The sequence below is a fragment of the Henckelia pumila genome, chromosome 2, assembly GCF_033568475.1.
Source record: "Henckelia pumila isolate YLH828 chromosome 2, ASM3356847v2, whole genome shotgun sequence".
Taxonomy (NCBI): Eukaryota; Viridiplantae; Streptophyta; class Magnoliopsida; order Lamiales; family Gesneriaceae; genus Henckelia; species Henckelia pumila.
The window spans coordinates 132,612,522-132,631,630 of NC_133121.1; the positions used below are offsets into that span (position 1 = coordinate 132,612,522).

Consider the following 19,109-nt stretch of genomic DNA (forward strand, 5'->3'; position numbering starts at 1 on the left):
CCCTCTTAAATTATTTTTTAAATAAATTCTCCTTCTTTAAAAAAAAAACTGTCAACAGGTGCTAAAATCCGCTGCTTAACTTCTCCTATTTTCAATGAAAAACCCAAATTAATTTTGCAAAACTTACAAAGATATTATATAACTAAGTTATTTCAAAGGTAACTAAAATTTTGATTCGGTTTTTTTTTTTAACACGCAAAACGTGTGCTTCCAAGCTAGTTTGTAATAAAAAATTTGTCCCGTGAAATTAATTCCTGAGATGGTTTTATACGAGATTTGGTGAAAAATTGAAATTTGAAAGCACACTTCTATCTCTCTCATTCACTCATTATTCATGGACAACCACAACAGAGCATTTTTCTTTCTTTGTTTTATTCTTTTTTAAACCACAGAATATTTCTCTTTTTCCAAAGTAATATAATATTCTTGGAATTACATCGCCACTCTCCCCTCTTCCTCTTCAACTTCCATATTCACCTCTTGCCAGCTTGGGTTTGCAGAAAACTCGGCCATGGCCGATTACGCCAACTACAGGAGGCCAAGAAACCTAAACCCAGAGACAGATCTAAATCCCCTTCGCTACAAACCCACAATCTCCTCGATTCTTTTCTCCAACGACTCCACAGTTGACGCCTCCACCTCCAAGAAGAAGAACAACTTCACTTCATCCACATTCAGAGGACTAGGATGCACTGCCTCCTCACAGGTCTCGGTTCCTGCAGCCATTAGAACTTCGGCCAACTGGGAAGCCAAGAAAGTGAAAAGGAAAGTGCTCAAGAACAAGAAAAGTAGCGGCGGCAGCAAGCTATTCTGTAACAACTCTTCTGCTGTTGCGAACATTAGCAACAATAATGCTGGCCCTATGTCCCAATCCTCGCTTTCTTTGGCACTCTCTTCAAGTTGTGTGAGTGCGCCTGATGTTTGGTGCGGTCCCGGAATTGGGTTAACCACCGATGCTGCTTCTGTTGATTGTGTTGTTTCGAGACGGCCTCCTGGGTCTACGAGAGGCAAAATCGATGGGGTTGACAAGATTATTCTTGGTCAGAGGGAGGTACTTGTGTTTTTTCTGAAGCTCTAAGTTTTCTTGGCATTTATTTTTTCTGGTTCCATATATTTCTATATTCTGGGGAATGTTGTCTGCTAAATATCAGCTAAAGGTGAATTCTTTGGGTGTTTTTCTGGCGCCTCTGTCTATGTTTTGTGATTTCCTCACTGTTCCTTGTGTGGTACTACTTAACTATGTGCATTTGTTCACAAGATGCATTTTTTGATCTCTGTTTGAGTACTATTATTGAAATTAGGGTGCTGCTTGCAGTTCTAATATCATAGGGACTTACTAGTAATAGACTAATAGTCTCACAGTCACAGGTCAAGCATTCAGCATCTGAAAATGGTAATTTCGGGAGACATCATGTGATTGATATACGTTCTTGTATTCTTTAGCTAATTCTGCTCGAGTGGCATCCTTAACATTTTCTAAGGTTGCGTGTTTACACTTGAAGATTGGATAATAACTTTTGGATGTTAAATTAGAACTACACATTGTTACTTTAGAGTTGAATTTATACTGATATTTATTCAATTTTTTGTGAATTATCAGCGGTCATCATTTACCATGAGGAGAATGGTTGCCTCAGAAGATATCCCTTTCTTTGAACCCGATGTGGCCATAGAAGTTCCACGCTTCCGTGCCGATGTTTCTGGATCTAGGCATAACCGTCATCTCAGAAATGGTTTCCGAGATGGACTTGCTGAGGTTTGTCTAATTTGAGTTTTTCTGATTTGTGCATCATCCTAATCTGTGACATTGAGGATGTTATGATTGAAGTTGCTTTGACAGGCCCAAATGTTGATCAGTAAACCATCTTTTCTAAGTGTTTCAAAAACATATACTCCCATGCGTGTTGAAATCTTTAAGTTTAATTAAATAAAGGATGCTTTTGGGTGGATAAATAGATGGATTTGTGATGCTGGATCCATGCCTTTGCATCATTCTGCTATAATGAAAAGCCTTGAGATCACCTGCCAAAAAAAGACTTGAGATCTTACTAATACATCATTTAGTTGCCAAAAATCAAAGGCAAGAGTCAATATATCAAAATAACTGTTTTTTCACAATACAATGAATATAGCAGCTGAAATGCCTAACAAATGTAGTGACACAGTCTTGCATCAAATCCTTAAGCCTGAACAGAATGTTTGATCAATCTGTTGCCTACAAAAAATTGACCATACAGCTGAAGAGAGTGTTAGGCAAGGCTTGAGAACCCACAATGATGGTATTGATCCACAATGGGAAACGCAATTTCTTATGTGGTCCCACATGTGGGAAGAGAGTGTTAGGCAAGGCTTGAGTGGATTTGTTCAACCTACAATGATGGTATTGAATCCACAGTAGGTCACATATATTTTTTTACATGGCCCCTCATGTGAGACCACTTAATAAAATGTACGTGACTCCTCGTGAACCGTTGGATCTACAGTGAGGGTAATGCCCTACTACAGGGTCGAACTAACAGGCCTGAGTTGACAAACTTGATTGGCGATTGTTGGTTTGGTACCTTTCAATCATATCAATGAAAATAAAGATATATTACACTCATTAATCGAGGTATATGTGATCAGGTAGAATATTTTGAGACGAACAATTATCTAGTTTAAACCAAAACAATTTTGTTAGCTCAACGGATAAGCAGTACAACCCCCACAACCTAATGGTATAGATTGTTGGTATGTAAATTGGATAGAAAGAACAAGAAAATAGCCAAGACATAGATATGTAAATTGACACGGAGGTATCTCATGCCTCAATCTTACTTCTCTTTTTAATAGCTAAATAGAGTTATTTGTGTTTCTTGGCTGAAAAATGTGGTATCCATGCGATTCAGTGGAGTTGAAACTTAGTTAAAATTAAAATTAGACATGATTTATAAATCAAACCAACACTGCTGCTCATCTTTAAAATATCCATATTTTATACATCTCATATTTTCATTGTTTTTATGCACAAAGCTGTTGATTACTTGTAATCCAGCATGTTACCAACTTGATTGTGGACCTGTTAAATAATGGTTCCAACTAGTTTTCGAAGTGGGTTTGAGGGCATCCAGACCAGTCCAATGGAATTATTCTGGTTCTGGGGATATATTGATTTCCACCTCAAACTCTGGTAACTAACTAGAACTGAATTGGTATGAATGGATCCAGTTTCACTTAATTCTATAATTGCAACCCAGCATCAAGACACCGAATCTGGTTAAAGACATAATCACTTCTACTGTTCTGCTTCACACATTAATTAACTCAGTGATTCTGGCTTGAATCTGGTCTAACTTGACCCGCCAAGCATTTCTAGTAGTAACTGAAAAAGATGCTGAAAAAATACTCTTTTTGTGAATTTATGAACAAGTATCAGTGTGGTAATCTTTTTATTTCTGTCATTAAACCTGCTCGCAGATTGTAATGCTCCAAAGTAGTTTGTTGACAGAAGGGAGTCCTGATGTGCTCGATCTACACCGGGATATGAGGCTTGATGTTGATAGCATGTCATATGAGGTTCGTGTGGAAAGTTGTTGGGCCGTTAGTTAACAATATTTTGAATGTGCTCCCAATATATATTTTAACTTCCACATGGCGCTACAGGAATTAGTGGAACTTGGTGACAGGATTGGCTATGTGAACACTGGTCTCAGAGAAGATGAGATAACTCACTGTCTGAGGAGTAGTAAGCTTGCAATGTTGAACAACGTTACCTCACATTTTCCCACGGAAATGGAAAATAATTGCAGCATATGCCAGGTTAGCCTTGTGACACTGTATCTGGTGCTTTGTATTGGCATTGGTTTTCATTGTTTTCAACAGCTTTTGTTTATTTAATTTCCCATTTTTAAAGTAAAAAAAAATATATAGTGAAAAAGAATATGATTCGACACAGAAACTATGTGGTTAGACACAAAGATTTACGTTCATAGGGCTAAAACTTTTAACACCTCTTTCCGTGGCCTCTTTATTTAGGTGTGACATTCACTAACTATTAAAATATATGAAAATTATATCTTAATATAATAAATCTGGTTTATGTAAATATTATCTGATTTTCTAACATAGCAAATGAATATATAAACTAGGAGGAATACAAAAAGGATGAGGAGACAGGGAACCTGAACTGTGGACACTCCTTCCATATTGATTGCATTAAGCAGTGGCTGATGCAGAAAAAAACTTGCCCCATCTGTAAAACTGCAGCCGTTTCTCAAATATAGGCCGTCATGCTCGGCAGCTCTCATAAATTCTTCCGCTGCTTTGTTTATTCTGTACAGATTTCAAGAACCGGCAATATAGACTTTTTTTTTCTTTGATTGTGGGGATTTCTGAATCTTTGTTCCTAAATTTAATACCATTTTGTTGTTGTTTGGAAGTTCATTTGAAAATGTTCTCTTTGATCAAATTTGTTTGAAAAGTTCCTCAAGTCAAGATTGGTAATGCAAACGCACTTTCAAACTGTTGGTTCTTGCCCTCTCTCTTTCTTTTCTGTACATTTTGTTTTCCCTTTCAAAAGACTGTCAATTTCAAAACGGAGACAACTTTGGCACGTGGTGCCGTGAATCAGGTCATTTCTGCATTTCCAGGATCGGGCTTGAAGAAAATGGTCGATTCTCATTGCCTATAGCAGCCCTCATACTCTCTAAAAGTGAAAAGTACAGGGGGGTGCTATGACCGCCCACAAGTAGTTGCCGGTTTTAGGTTTGGTGTGTTGTGTACAGGAGACTATCAAGAATCTTAAAATTTAAATAAATTGAATTATGGTAGCCATTCTGTCACATACAATTTCAATGGTGGCTGGCGGGTACAATAAATTATACCATCATTTACACACCAAGAGAAAGTAAGAAAACTGGGAGCCTTCCTCGATTGTATACAGAAAACATTAACTGTGATTTATGGGCAGAAAGATTGAAGTTCCTCACAAGTGAAGGAGGTCTGATATCTGGTTCCAGTCCATAAACCAGTGCCTTTTATCAGATGGAACCGCAAAATTCAACTCAAACATTTCTTTTGACATATTTCCACCTTCATGGAACCCCACAAGCTTTGCAACAATCTCAGCACTCTCTTGCACATGCTTAGCATCGTATGGATTGGTCCAAAGCTTGTTTATAAACTGCGTCTTTCGTTGTTTCCCTTCTAACGGTACATCCCATTTCATGTACAACACATCTCTTTCCTCGATCGTCAAACGTGCTATTAGCCGTTTCGCAAGAAACTCTCTTTCACGCTTCAACGCTCTGATGCTGAATCACAAATTAGATAATTTGAAATCAGAGGCCTTTTAACTTAATAATTATCAATATAAGAGCTCTTTATTAGGATAGACAATAATGAACCTGGATGACAAAGAGATCATGGGTTCGTTTCCCACACGAGCGGGGCTTGCACTTCCAAGTTTGTTTAGGTGTTGCTGCAGCCATGTCAAACGTCTAAGCTCCACTTCCATGTATATCTGATCAGCATGATCCCCACTGAATAGCAGATAAAATTGTGTCCTGTGAATGATTGACACATGGCAAACATCCCACAACTCGATAATCTGCTGCCTCTGCTCAGTAAAAATTGTATGCCACGACGTAGGTGACTCCTGTATCTCAGGAAGAATCTCACCATCATCCAAATTGTGTCCAGCAGCTTCATTTGCTTCAAGCTCGAGCACCTAAAGGCATATAGGACGTTAGCATAGGAAGGTCAAATAGTAGAACCTAAATGTGTAACAGATACTGAGATTCTCCTTATATGCTAGTGCATGCAAAGAAAAGAAACCTACAGGTTTCCCTGTTAGCTCCCTGCACACGTGGTTTCAGTGTAATCTCATGGTTTTAGAATAATCTATTGATGCAGAAATAAGAAGTTGAAAGAGAATAATTATCTTGCCTGGCATACAAGAAGCTGTTTTTGGTATTGCAGCTTGGCAACACGCTCTTTAAGTTCCGTCACATAAGTTTTTATGCTTCTAACATTCTCTTCTGCAGCATTTTGAAACATCCTTTTCATTTTCCTCATGTTGACAGAACTTGAACGTCGATATGGAGTGTTTTCTTTTGAGGAGACATCTCCACCTTCACTCTTTGTGGGAGTATCTTTTTCAGAAACTGGCTGAATTTCGTTAGACACTGTATCATCCAATTCTGGAGCCCGATTTTCTACCTCACCACCATTCAATACTTGTCGTGAAACCGATAAAGGTGAACATGGAGATTTTATGAAATTTTGCCTGTTGAGACTGTTGCTTGAAACTAAAGGAAGCAATTTTTTCTTTTTAGAAACACTCTTTGATTTTGGAGTTTCATCATTGGCCGGCTGGTCATTATTGGTTGGAAGTGACATAACTAATTTGTCTATGGACTTCTGAACATTTTCCAGTTTCTCTTCAAGATCCGCTATGGTGCTTCCTTGAGAGTGGAGTCGAGTTATCTCTTCCTTTAGGTTTGCACTAACACTCCTGTTAACTGTGACAACACTTTTAACTTCAAGTTCTTTAGGAGCTGGCCGAATGGCACGCATTTCTCTTATTTCTGCTTGCAGCTTAGCGATAGTCTCTGCTGCATCTTGGTTACCATGTCTATGACATGCTACCTCCTTCTGTAGTACCTCAAGAGCTCGGTTGGCCTCATCACCTAACTGCTCCTGAAGCTGTTCGAGTTTCCGAATTTCATGCATCAGTGTAAAAGGAGCTGTTGACGATTGCCTCATCGTCCGCATTCCCACTGTATTGCTTATTCCCACTGTATTACTTATTCTTTTGTGTTGTCCAAACTCCCTTCCATCAAGTTTTGGTAATGAAGTTACAGAAAAAGAGAGACACTTCCTTGCAATAGGACTATGTGATTCAGAAGGTTTGTGTACCTGAATTACATAGAAAAATATGAGCTTTCGACTGTAGAGAAAGCCTAAATACAGTAACATGGTTTTTGATGATCACAAGATGCAGGAAAAGAAAAGAAAGACAAAATTAGAGACCTGTTCCTCGTTCAGTTTTCTACTCAACTCATCCACCTGACACTGTGCCAGATCTCTTTGTCGCTTTAGTTCCTCCATTTCCTTCTCCATCTAAAGCAAGTATGATAAAATACGATCAGAATTTAAGGCCCTTCTTTTTTTAAAAAAGAAAAAAAACGATTAATGATATTGAACCTGCATAATTTTTAAATCTTTCTCATTATATTGGTCTGGTGCGCGTAGCTCTGCTTCCAGTCTTGCTACTTCTTTTTGCAAATGCTTGACAAGCTGTTTATCTGAAACAACCTGACAAAAACATCCAAACAAGATTAAAGAACAATAATTTCCCCACGACGTTGAATGATAAGGAGAATGCCATGCCTAAATAACACAAACATATTATGGACTACTAATGCTCCACAGTAAAGAAAGTACCATATTCACTTGGGCGTTATTTGTCACTTCCTTAGCTCGGGTGGCAAACAAAAGAGTGTTACGCGATTGTTCTACATGACTTGAAGCTGGACTCAATGTGCATATGATGGCAGTACGCGCATTTCCACCCAGTGAATGCTGCAGTATGCGTGTTAGCTTTGAATCTCGGTATGGTATGTGACCACTTCTTTTTCCAACACTGGAAGCCAAGAATTTTGACGTTAAAAAACAATACAATATTTGGCTTGACAAACTCACGTTCTTGCAGTATTACTAGAGAATTCTCATACTCTTAACACAAAATGTTATTGGAGCACAAGATCAACTTTAATTCCAAATCCTTATAGAACATTAGATGGTATTTAGCCTGTGTATATAAAAGTTTCAGCAAAATCCAATCATACCATGAACGCTCCTAGCTCCAACCAGAAATGAAAGGGAAAGAAAATAAACGAAAGTGTCAAAGCAAAGGTAGATTGTTGGATCTCTCTACTTAGAGCTTTTTCTGACCTGAGCTTCCTAATTACTGTTGTGAGGGTCATCAGGCTAAGGTTAATATGACATCCCTCTCTAAGTCTAGCACCTTCTGCATTTGTTTGTGATGCCCTCTCACTTCCAGCTAAATCAACAAAGTTCTGCACAACAGAGACAAGCCAAAATATCAGAAAGTTAACATCTGCTCTTTCAAGAGATTTTATATCATGAAAGTGAGACAGATGATATTACCAAGATTGCTACATAAGATCTCACGTGATCAGAGCTTTCACGAAGAGTGCTTTCAATAGTCTGTGTTGCAAATTAAGGAACTCAAATTAGTGACAAAAATACATATCCTAAACATTTCTTTTGTATTCCATTAAGGAATATGAAAACCAAACTGACCAATCTTATAATCTGGTGTGATCGAGAGCTGTTATCGTTGAGGGCAGTTTCACCTACTTGTCTTTGAGCTACAAAAAAGCAAGAGCAAAAAATAAGCTATTCTTCGCAGCAATGTGTAGTGGTATAACTATCTTGGTGCCAAAGGTTTCAAATGTTTACCATCACAAACACCTATTAAATGTCTCAGGTGTTGATCATCATTTGCTGTCTCTTCCACTAATTTCTCGACCAGGGTTCCTCTCTGCAAACAAGTAATAAATATTGATGATGAAGGCAAAATGCATATAATACTAAGTATAACAGTTTGTTTGATACAACTAAAGAGTTTGTCACCTCTGGATCATCCAAGAGTTTAAGATTACGGCCAGATTCTGAATTCAGTAGATCTCTAACATTCTCATTATAGATTTCTAGGCCCGATATTTTTACTCGGAAGTTTCGCTCTGGATTCTGCTCAGTAACCAAATTTCAAGAGGTTAGAATAATAACTGTAACCACAAACATTTTGTAGCTTTTTTTAAATTAAGAAATGGATGTGAACTATGAAAACAAACAAAGAAAATCTTCCGCTTTTCAATCAAGACTCAATATGAAGAGCTAAAGAAGAAATTGGAGCAACGGTCAAAATTTGAGAAAACATTTAGAATTCATTTATCTAGTGTTGCGATAAATGAAGGTTTCAGTTAACTTTATTCTGATGAACATAGACTCTGTTAAGAAAGTGTTTATTATGCTTGTCAGTCTTGTCACTCGCTCCTGTGTCTTCTAAATCTAATATATGTGATGGTAGGAAAAATATTAAGAACATGCACAGCAGGAGAAGAAAATTTTAATGACGCTTACATTCACTATATGCATGTATATATCATTAACAGCTTTCTCCTTAATTCCTTTCATCGTATAAGTTTTCCCGCTGCTTGTTTGCCCATATGCAAATATAGTTGCTGCACAAAATTAAGTGAAAAATCAGAGTATTTTAAGAAGGAAACGAAATGATACATGTATTAATTCATAGTGCTTTTAGCAACTGAATTGACTAACCATTAATACCCATGAGAGCAGATAAAGCAACAGTTTTCACGCCATCCTCATATACTGATTCGGTTGAACAGTCAGGTCCAAATACTTTATCTGAAACGAAAGCAAGATTTTCCGACTGACTTTCCTAATCCAAAGTATTGCCAAAACAAGATCGAAACGATGCATATGCTTAACATATCACTCACCAAATGTGAAGGAGGTTGGCTGAGCTCCACGTTCATGTGGGCTAGGCTTGTACATAATGGAATTATCATCGCTGCATTCCCAGGCTATTTGATCTTTAGAGGATTGTTCCCTCTTGTTCAGGGGCCTTAACCTTACTGTTACCAAAATTTTGTCTTCTCTTGATTTCTGCCCCCCTGGAGTGGCTACCGGTGATCTGTCTATTTTTGAGGCAGGCGTGCTAGGCGTTCTGACCGTCATATCCCTTCCAGATAAAAAAAGAAAGATGGATTCTTCGTTCCACCCCTTAAAGCAAGATCTGAAAACTTTCAAAGTAGGCTAAAATCAATGAATAAACGATCACGTAGATGAATATGACTACTTTTGCAACAAAATCGAACTGTTCTTTACAGTGACACCTATTGATCAAGCACGATCTGCATACAAGCCTGATGTTAGAATAGAAAACAAAAATTCAAGAAAAGAAATTAACTAGTCTCATCACAGGACAAATTAAACCGTAAATGAAGCAGAGAAAAAAAAATCCAGTTAACAGTGAGCAGAAAAATTCACAATCCAGACAGAAATGTTATTAATGGTAACAACTAACAAACTGAAGAAAAAAACATAGAATTAACTAGAAAAAATGAAAGATAAGTGAAGAATTCCACCTGAGAACTGAGCGCAGATAGATTTCCAATCAGATCTAACTCAAATCAAGAGCGGCAAAGATTCAGTGAAGCAGCTTCGCACAAATCAAGGAAATTAACAAAAATCAATTTCAAAGAATTCCATAGAATGCCTGAGAATTGATAGGGCGAAGATATTCAATCAGATTCACGCGAATCAAAATCAGAGTAATAAGATACGAAAAAGGAAAGAGGTGAGCAATAAAACTCCTGTATTTGTGTCTGAGCGAAGATTTTGGATTTTTAAAAATTTGGGACTTGCAACGGCTATTTTATTGGCTCGCGGCTCGTTAATTGAATTCGTGAGAATATGGCGACGATACAACGTTATATTTCTCGGCCCGAGAAAAAGACGTTTGTCTCAATAGTCAGAAATGCCCCCCAACTTTTTATTTGATTGCCGTTTAACCTCATTTTTTGGGAATAGGACTACATTTTTATTATGACGATGATTAATTTGTATGAAAAAATAATAACGAGAAATTTTCAAATTTTTATTTTTCCGTATTTTATATATATTATTTTGCTATGAAATTAATAATAAATATTGTGCGTGGTTGTTAGATGCGCGACTTAAGAATTTCAAAATAAAATAATTTATATTACTTCATTTAGAAAAAAATATGATTTATTTATCTATTACGAGTTTCGATAACATGAACAATCACCATAGATCACTACGTGAGCAACAGCTGACGTGACAATAACTCATACATCAGTTGTTGCTCATGTAGTTGCCAATGGTGGTTGCCCATGTGATCAAAATTCTATCTATTACAATATAAACATGCTCGATAATTTATCAACAAATAAGAGAGTGTTTGCAAAATATTATGCTTTTATAGAAGTGATTAAATTTATAAATTATAAAAAAATTAAGAAAAATCAAAAGTTGGTAGTGTTTGGAAACAAATGTGAAAATTTAAAAATCAAAGTTGGGTAGTATTTGATAAATAATTGATTAGAGTGATTTTAACATTAATCTTTTTATTAGAATTACTTTTGGAGAATCATAATCACCATATGACTAGCTTTTTGATTTCAATTAAGTTAAGCATAAGTTAACACATAATTTATGTTTAAGAAGCACACAAAATTAAATTTTAAAGCCAAAATCTAACAATCATTTTTTAGTGATTGCAAACACTTCCTCAGTTAAGGGTACTTTGAAAAAAAATTTACCGATTTCCGAAAACTCAATTTTTTGGTGTGAAAAATGTAAAGACGATTTTTAGAAAAGAAATTAATTGCTATAATTTTCACATGGTTTACTTTCTATCTTAATGTGGCTGTCCTAGCTCAAAAAATATGTTCAGAGTTTTTGAAATATATGAGTACTTACTTGATCATGATCAGTAGTTAGATTACTTTACAAAAAATTTATCGGGCGAGCCTATTGCACACTCAATATAGTTTACATGATTAACGTAGTTTGCAGACTACTGCGTCAGCCCGAGGATATACCTAGTGTGCATTGAAGGGGTATGGGTAACAGGTTGACAGTCATAGACGAATGTGGTTGACGTCAAGAGGTGTCAGAGTTGGTGTAATAGGTGTACTTTTGACATGTTCGTAAGTTTGATTCCTCTCGTCAACAATTTTTATGGCGAACCTGTCACACAAAGCTAGCCTAGTACAATTTACTTGACTTGCGTGATTTACCGGCTATTGTATTAGCTCGAAAGTTTATCTGATGCATATCGAAATATAACAACGCTGATCTTATTATATTAACTTCTTTGATAGGTTTACTATGAATACTTCTTAATCACAAAAACAAACCTTATTTATTTTTTATTTTTAAAAAACAACTCTTATGTTCCATATTGGTTGGTTAAGCTCTTATTGGACGAGGCATTTTACTAATATTATGAGTTTTTCTGATTTCAAAAAAAAATTTAAAATTTATTTCATATTCATATATATATATATATATATATGAGCATAATATTCCATGTATAATTTAATTTAACTCACGTAAAAGACTAAAAAAATTTACTCCAAAAGTTACTTGAGAAAACGCGTAACCATTCTCAATCAATGGATAAATTTTGACTAATTAATTAATTTTTTAAACATGCGCAATACACGTACGTACCCAACAACTAGTATCAATAAACCTTAGCGTGAATCATCTATGTTTCACTAAATATTTCCTATGGCTTGGTAAATGATATTGGATATTTTGAAAATTATATATTTTTTTTGTGACGTGAAACTCGCAGCCGCTACCTTCGGTGCGCACTGGATAAACCCCCGAACTAACGCAATATTCTGCAAACTACGTTAGCCAGGTAAACCACAAATTATATTTTCTAACCCTTATAAAGTGGGATGTAAAAAAAAAAAAAAACCTTATAAAGTGGGTATACATAATTGTGAAATGAATGATCGTACGGAAGTTGTATATTTCTTTATTTTACATATTAATTAATTAGGTTTTGTATATAAGATAAATATTATCATATATTTAAATATCACAAAAACTCCTATGAAACTCTTATCACTAATCATTTTTAAAATGAATCTTTCATCTCATCAACTGATGAAAAAATGTATATTGTATGTTAATTTTATTGGATTAAATTCACTCGTTTTATAAATATAGATTCCTAAAAATATCTTAGAAGAAATCTAAATGTTTAAAAAAAAAGGAAATCTACTTTTTAAATATGTATATAGTACTATTTATTATATACTCGAATAATTATAGTAATTAAATGAATATATTCGGATACCTGAAGTGGAAAGTGATTTCTTGATAACTTAGCATATATTAATGTTATAATATTTCACAATATATAGATGGATACCCGTTAGATATATTAATTTTTTATACCAAACTAGCTGGCTATATATATGTAGCCATTAAATTATTCATCGTTGCTTGAGAGAGAATTGTTTCGTTTTATTAATTATTAATGGCATGTGGACTGTGGTGGAACAGTAACCCTTTTTTTTGGTTTTTTGGATGGAAAACAAAAGTCATTATAATTTATACACTATTTCTTATCAAAAACTAAAATGTATAAATTCATTTTTCAATTCAATATATATGACCTCCGCTGAGCAATTTCTTGTGGTTAATTTCATTTTTGGGGGAAAAAGGATTGAGGTTAGGGGGGAAAAAATCTAGAAATTGACTCAGAAGTCATAACATGATTAAAATTGGAAAAAAAAAAGTGCAACTTCCGAGAGTAAACATGTAAATCTTCTTAAATAGCTCTCTTCCAGATTAAAATAGATATTTTTAATATACATAAAATAATTTAAATTCCATTTGTATTAGTAATTATTTTATTGGAACCTTATATATATATATATATATATATATATATATATAGAAAAGTTATATATATATAGAAAAGTTATATATAATTTTTAAAAACAGTTATATATTTTTGAAATTTTAAATTATTTAATTTAAAATGATAATTGTAGAAGTAATATCAAACTACAAGATTCAAAATTGATTACTAACATTATAAAACCCTAAAAACTTAAAATGAGGAAAAAAAATTTATTTGCATGGATTTAATTTAAAAATCCACCAAAATTTATTTTTTAAAAATTAAATAGAATCCTAAGATTCAATCCTCGGGTTCTAATATTTCCCCCCTTTTTTTTAACAACTGAATTGGTAAAATATATATAATATATAAATTAGAATACGAGAAACCAAACTTCAGATTCTAAAGAATCCGATTTTACAAAGCTCGGATTGTTACAAATTTTAATTTATGCCAATTTGTTATATTTTGTTTGATTTAAAGAATTTAATTATATTTTATTTAAAAAAACCCCTAAAATAATGATAAATTCATTTTAATCATGGCATCATGCTTAGGTCATTTACACGTCAAATTTCAACCGATGACATATTTTTGGGAATATTTTTGTTTACCGGGCCATGAGATTCTACGTGCCCAAACATAATCATTTTTCAGTCTCCATCTTTGGGATTTTAAACAATGACATTCTTTATCTTTCTTATTATATATATAAATTTATTTAATTTCTACGCTTATAATACACACTAAGATAATATATTTCGTTTCGTTGACTTAGACGCTTACTTATTCATTATCCTTATTGATTTTCAAAATAATTAAAATTTTCAAAGAATTTCAACATTCAGATACAATATCCGAATTCCGGTTAGTTCGATCATACTCAAGATAATAACTTAAAAATCGATTCAATGACATTACATACAATGAGTTATATATGATGTTTCAAATAAGCTCGAATCCTTTGTGTACAAGCTTATCCAGCATAATGAAATTTTAAAAATTATGTCACTTTGCGAACCCATCATTCTCCTTGAGCAAAAACTTTAATATATTCACATTCAAAATTTGTATTTCAAGAAATCATTAGGAATATAAATTGATCAGGATGAAGAAGACATAAGATTTGATTATATAATAATTCTTGAAAACAGATAATAAAATTTTAAATTCCCGAAGTGAGAAAAAATCAACTGGAAAGACGAGACCAGCCAAACAATGACGTAACCAAATAGAACAAAAATAGGGACACAGTCGCCTGCTTACGTCATTAAATCCGATTTTAAGTATTAAACTACATTAATGAATGGTCAAAATAATAATATATTTTTTTCTAGATAAAGTAAATGCCCAAATGGCTGTCAAAACAAAACCCAGACACGCAAAAGGGCCTCATAAAAGCATGTGTAAAGGAATCGTTATTGTCTTCGCTTCTATTTCAAGTCATGAATGAATAATTGGCTTCTTGTGCTGAAAATACAACTAACAGTCAAATTTCAAAATACCAATAATTAACTCACATCATGCTTGGAATTCAAGTTCGAATCAAACCATCTCCCATTTGGTCTTCACCCTTAGGTATAACAATTTGTAGCATTAATTTTTTTAAAAAAATTTACAGTCATTTGAAAGTTGCTTTTGATGTGTGATCAAATTAATGACTCGTCGTGATCAAAGTAACGAGTCGCCATAAATCTTTTTTATTAAAAGATGTTTATGTCATTTAACCATATGTAGGATATTTAATATTTTGGGATATTAATATTATAATATTGCAAAAAAAAAGGAAAATTTCATTGAATCAGATCATACCCACCTGAGCTTCACCTACCATATACCTATCAAACTATAATCTATTTTAATATTCCCCTTCTTCTTTGCCTTTGCATATCATCCATTCTCCACTACTTTCTCAACTCTAAAACACATCTAATGGCTCCACAAAACATATTCAAATCCAAGAAAAACATTCATTGTGTTACCATGATCATGTTCTTCATTATTTCCATAAAAAAATCCACATCCACCAACACAAGTTCACCCACTAGTACTTGCGCCACTCGAACTTGCAATGGATTGATCATACGCCACCCCTTTCGGGTCCCCGGCCTAGACCAACCCGACTGTGGATTGCCTGGATTCGACGTATCCTGCGATGGCAACAACGAACCTTCGATAAGGATCAACGGCCACGACTTGATCGTTAAGGACTTGTTTTATGAGAACAACTCCCTTTTACTAGCCGTGTCCGAGGTGTACGATGTTGGCAACAACTGCCCTGTCCCTAGACAAAACTTCAGCCTCGACAGGACGCCGTTTAGCTACGGCCCGTCCACGGTCGACCTCTTCGTCTTCTACGGCTGCGCCACTCCGTACGAGCAAGAGACATATAAAGTGGATTGTGCTAGCAATGACAGTAGTCGATATTCCTTTGCTGTTTTCCATGTCGAACTCGTCGAGCATATGAACTACTCGATCGAGTCGTGCCAGGCTTTGGTTGATACACCTGTGGGGGCTGATGCTATAGGCACGCTGTTGAATATGAGTTATATCGACATTTTGAAGAAGGGATTCGTTTTGCAATGGGAAGAGCCTGGAGATTGTTGCCATAGGAATGGTGGGCTTGGACTGTATTCTTCTTCATTCTTTTCTAAATTTTTTCTCTGTTTTTAACATCAAAAACTTTGTTTTCGACTGGTGTATGACCTTAATTATCTTTCTTTTTGTTCCACAGGTAGAAGATTAAACTTGGGACTCAAGATTGGTATAGGTAAAAATACAATTTTAATGCTTTTCAAATCTTATGATATATACATGTACGTATGCTCCATGAACTGATGTGTGATTTGCAGGGCTAGGAGCAGCTGGAGTGACAGCAATTACAATGTGTGCAATCTTCTTTGTGTACCACCGGCATCGTCTTCGAAAAATACAATCGGGTGCATCTGCGGTTTCGCATCCATTTTCAGGGCTAATAGATGATCTTGAGAAGCCTGGACTAGTCCATGTTTTCAGTTACAAAGAACTAGAAGAAGCCACACAAAGTTTTGATCCCAAAAGGGAACTAGGAGATGGTGGATATGGAGCAGTATATAAAGGTAATTAATAATTTTTTTAGAGATAGATAAATAGCCAAGAATGTGTATACATATATATTAAGGGCATTTATATGTGAACATGTTGGATTGATCCTTGGACTAGGCAAACTCCGAGATGGTCGCGTCGTCGCTGTTAAGAGGTTGTACGAAAACAACTGCAAACGAGTCGAGCAGTTCATGAACGAAGTCGAGATCCTCACGCGGATGAGGCATCAAAACCTCGTCTCGCTTTATGGCTGCACCTCCCGGCTAGGCCGCGAGCTACTCCTCGTGTATGAGTACATTCCAAACGGCACGCTGGCGGATCATCTCCACGGACAACGCGTGACACACGACTCCCTGTCGTGGGCCGCCAGGTTGAACATTGCGATAGAAATCGCGAGCGCTCTTGCCTACCTGCACGCCTCGGATGTCATCCACCGCGATGTTAAGAGCTCCAACATTCTCCTAGACAACAATCTTTGTGTAAAAGTCGCGGATTTCGGCCTCTCCCGCCTCCTCCCGTTGGATGTCACACATGTCTCGACAGCCCCACAAGGCACACTAGGCTACATCGACCCTGAGTATCACCAGTGCTATCAGCTAACAGAGAAGAGCGACGTTTACAGCTTCGGGGTCGTGCTGGTCGAGCTTATGTCTTCAAAGACCGCGGTAGACATCACCAGGGATCGAGACGAGATAAATCTGTCGTCCATGGCTATTAACAAGATAGGAAACGCTCATGTGCACGATCTCGTGGATAAGGATCTCGGGTTCGAGTCGGATTACGGGGTGAGAACAATGGTGAATGCGGTGGCAGAGTTGGCATTTCAATGTCTACAGAATGGGAGGGAGATGAGGCCATATATGAAAGACGTGTTGAATGTTCTGCAAGAAATAGAGAGTAAAGATTATTATACAATTAGAGATGTAATGGATGTTCCAGCCGATGATATTGCACTTTTGAAGAGTGCAGATAATTGGTGATCTTGTACATATATTATGTGTTTTTTCACATATAATATATATCAATTTTGAGTTCAGATTTTGGCCATCACCAGGTTTTAACAATACAAAGAGTGTGAAAATAAACGCTCGACTGTAGAACAAATGGTTCAAATTCTTTCCGATGCTACATAGAGCATCTGCTCCAGGTGTGTTTGAATTATATGTTCGCGCGAACGTCACACGACGGTAAAATCTGGAAATTTATCCCCCCGTCTTGGCCTCTTTTTGGTGATCATAAGAAGAAACATATATCACATCAAGAACCCATTTTTACATTGAAATTTTGACCATAATAGGCACCAAATATCGCATCAAGAAAAGCTAATTGTGTCCCTATAGAGTGATAGCAAGTTCCTCTCGCCAAATCACAATAATATATGACAAAACAATTAGTCTAACAAACCAATCAGATCACAACTTTACAAATACAACTGCCCAATGTACAAAATCAATAGTACTTTTAAAAGAACACCACTTCGATGATCTCCATGGCTGATCTAGCTAGAAACCTGAACTCCGAGCCCATTCCGAGCATTCACCCTCTTCATTATTTGTCACTGAAATCGACATCACAGATTCCAAAATAAATAGGTAAATTAAAGATTCGGGATTATAGTGGGTAAGTTTGCTTTAAATCTCAAATCCAAACTTAATTTTGCCTCAAGTTCTTGTCAAAAAAATATGTGTTTTTACTCACCAATCTTAAAAAAATGTTTTTAAATCTCAAATCCAAACTTAATTTTGGGTTAAGTTCTTGTCAGAAAAATGTGTGTTGTCACCAATCTACGAAAGATTATTTTTGCACTAGATCTCTAGACTAGTGTGTTTTTTTCTCGAATGAAAATTGATAGAAAAAATTATAAATATGATACCAACTAGGGATATAATCGAGTCGAGTCGAGTCGAGTCGAGTCGAGTCGAGCTAAACTCTAAAATGATTGAGATTGACTCATTTACAATCAAGCCGAGATCGAGCTCTACTTAACAAACATATTCATAGCTCACGAACTTATTCGAGCTTTTATAGAGTATAAACAAATTCAATAAATATAAATTACAAATTTAAATATTTATTAAAGAACTAAATTTTATATTTAGATAAAATACAATATTTTGTTAAAATTTGTAATTTATTTTAATAAATAAATTTAATAAATTTTTACATATTTGTATAATGAAAAATATAAAATCTAAATATCAAAACTATTATTTTTCTTCTAAGAGGTGGCTCACGACCTTATTAATGAATGTGTTCATGAGCCGAATATTATAACGCTTGAGGTATATTTATTTATCTTAATGAAACTCATTAAACGAGTTTGAATGATCTTTTATCGAATCGAATTTCGAATATCTCACGACGTTTTGGTTCATTTACAGCTTTAATGCATACTAATACTAATATGTGTAAATCTATTGTGAGACGGTTTCACGGATCCTTACATGTGAGACGAGTCAACCCTACACATATTAACAATAAAAAGTAATGATTTTGACATAAAAAATAACATTTTTTATGGGTAACCCAAATAAGA

General features: G+C 35.3%; 3 protein-coding genes across 3 annotated transcripts; 2 read left to right on the top strand and 1 right to left on the bottom strand.

Annotated features, from left to right (window-relative positions):
- The first annotated feature begins 356 nt into the window (after positions 1-356).
- On the top strand, positions 357-4,505 carry LOC140884059 (uncharacterized). The gene is made up of 5 exons (XM_073290724.1): positions 357-1,051; positions 1,601-1,756; positions 3,457-3,555; positions 3,643-3,798; positions 4,128-4,505. The coding sequence occupies exons 1-5, from the start codon at positions 512-514 to the stop codon at positions 4,260-4,262; spliced, it is 1,086 nt and encodes a 361-aa protein (XP_073146825.1). The 5' UTR covers positions 357-511; the 3' UTR covers positions 4,263-4,505.
- A 335-nt stretch (positions 4,506-4,840) lies between these two features.
- On the bottom strand, positions 4,841-10,373 carry LOC140880823 (kinesin-like protein NACK1). Its single transcript, XM_073285628.1, has 15 exons — positions 10,182-10,373; positions 9,534-9,829; positions 9,349-9,438; positions 9,151-9,251; positions 8,641-8,757; positions 8,467-8,548; positions 8,308-8,375; positions 8,152-8,211; positions 7,936-8,060; positions 7,426-7,624; positions 7,186-7,296; positions 7,012-7,101; positions 5,926-6,897; positions 5,385-5,707; positions 4,841-5,291 (listed from the first exon to the last, which is right to left on the bottom strand). Exons 2-15 carry the CDS (start codon positions 9,769-9,771, stop codon positions 4,964-4,966), a joined length of 2,904 nt encoding a protein of 967 aa, XP_073141729.1. The 5' UTR covers positions 9,772-9,829; positions 10,182-10,373; the 3' UTR covers positions 4,841-4,963.
- Positions 10,374-15,354: 4,981 nt separating this feature from the next.
- Positions 15,355-17,609, top strand: LOC140884163 (LEAF RUST 10 DISEASE-RESISTANCE LOCUS RECEPTOR-LIKE PROTEIN KINASE-like 1.2). Its single transcript, XM_073290832.1, has 4 exons — positions 15,355-16,106; positions 16,224-16,259; positions 16,342-16,587; positions 16,691-17,609. The coding sequence occupies exons 1-4, from the start codon at positions 15,422-15,424 to the stop codon at positions 17,551-17,553; spliced, it is 1,830 nt and encodes a 609-aa protein (XP_073146933.1). The 5' UTR covers positions 15,355-15,421; the 3' UTR covers positions 17,554-17,609.
- Positions 17,610-19,109: the final 1,500 nt, after the last annotated feature.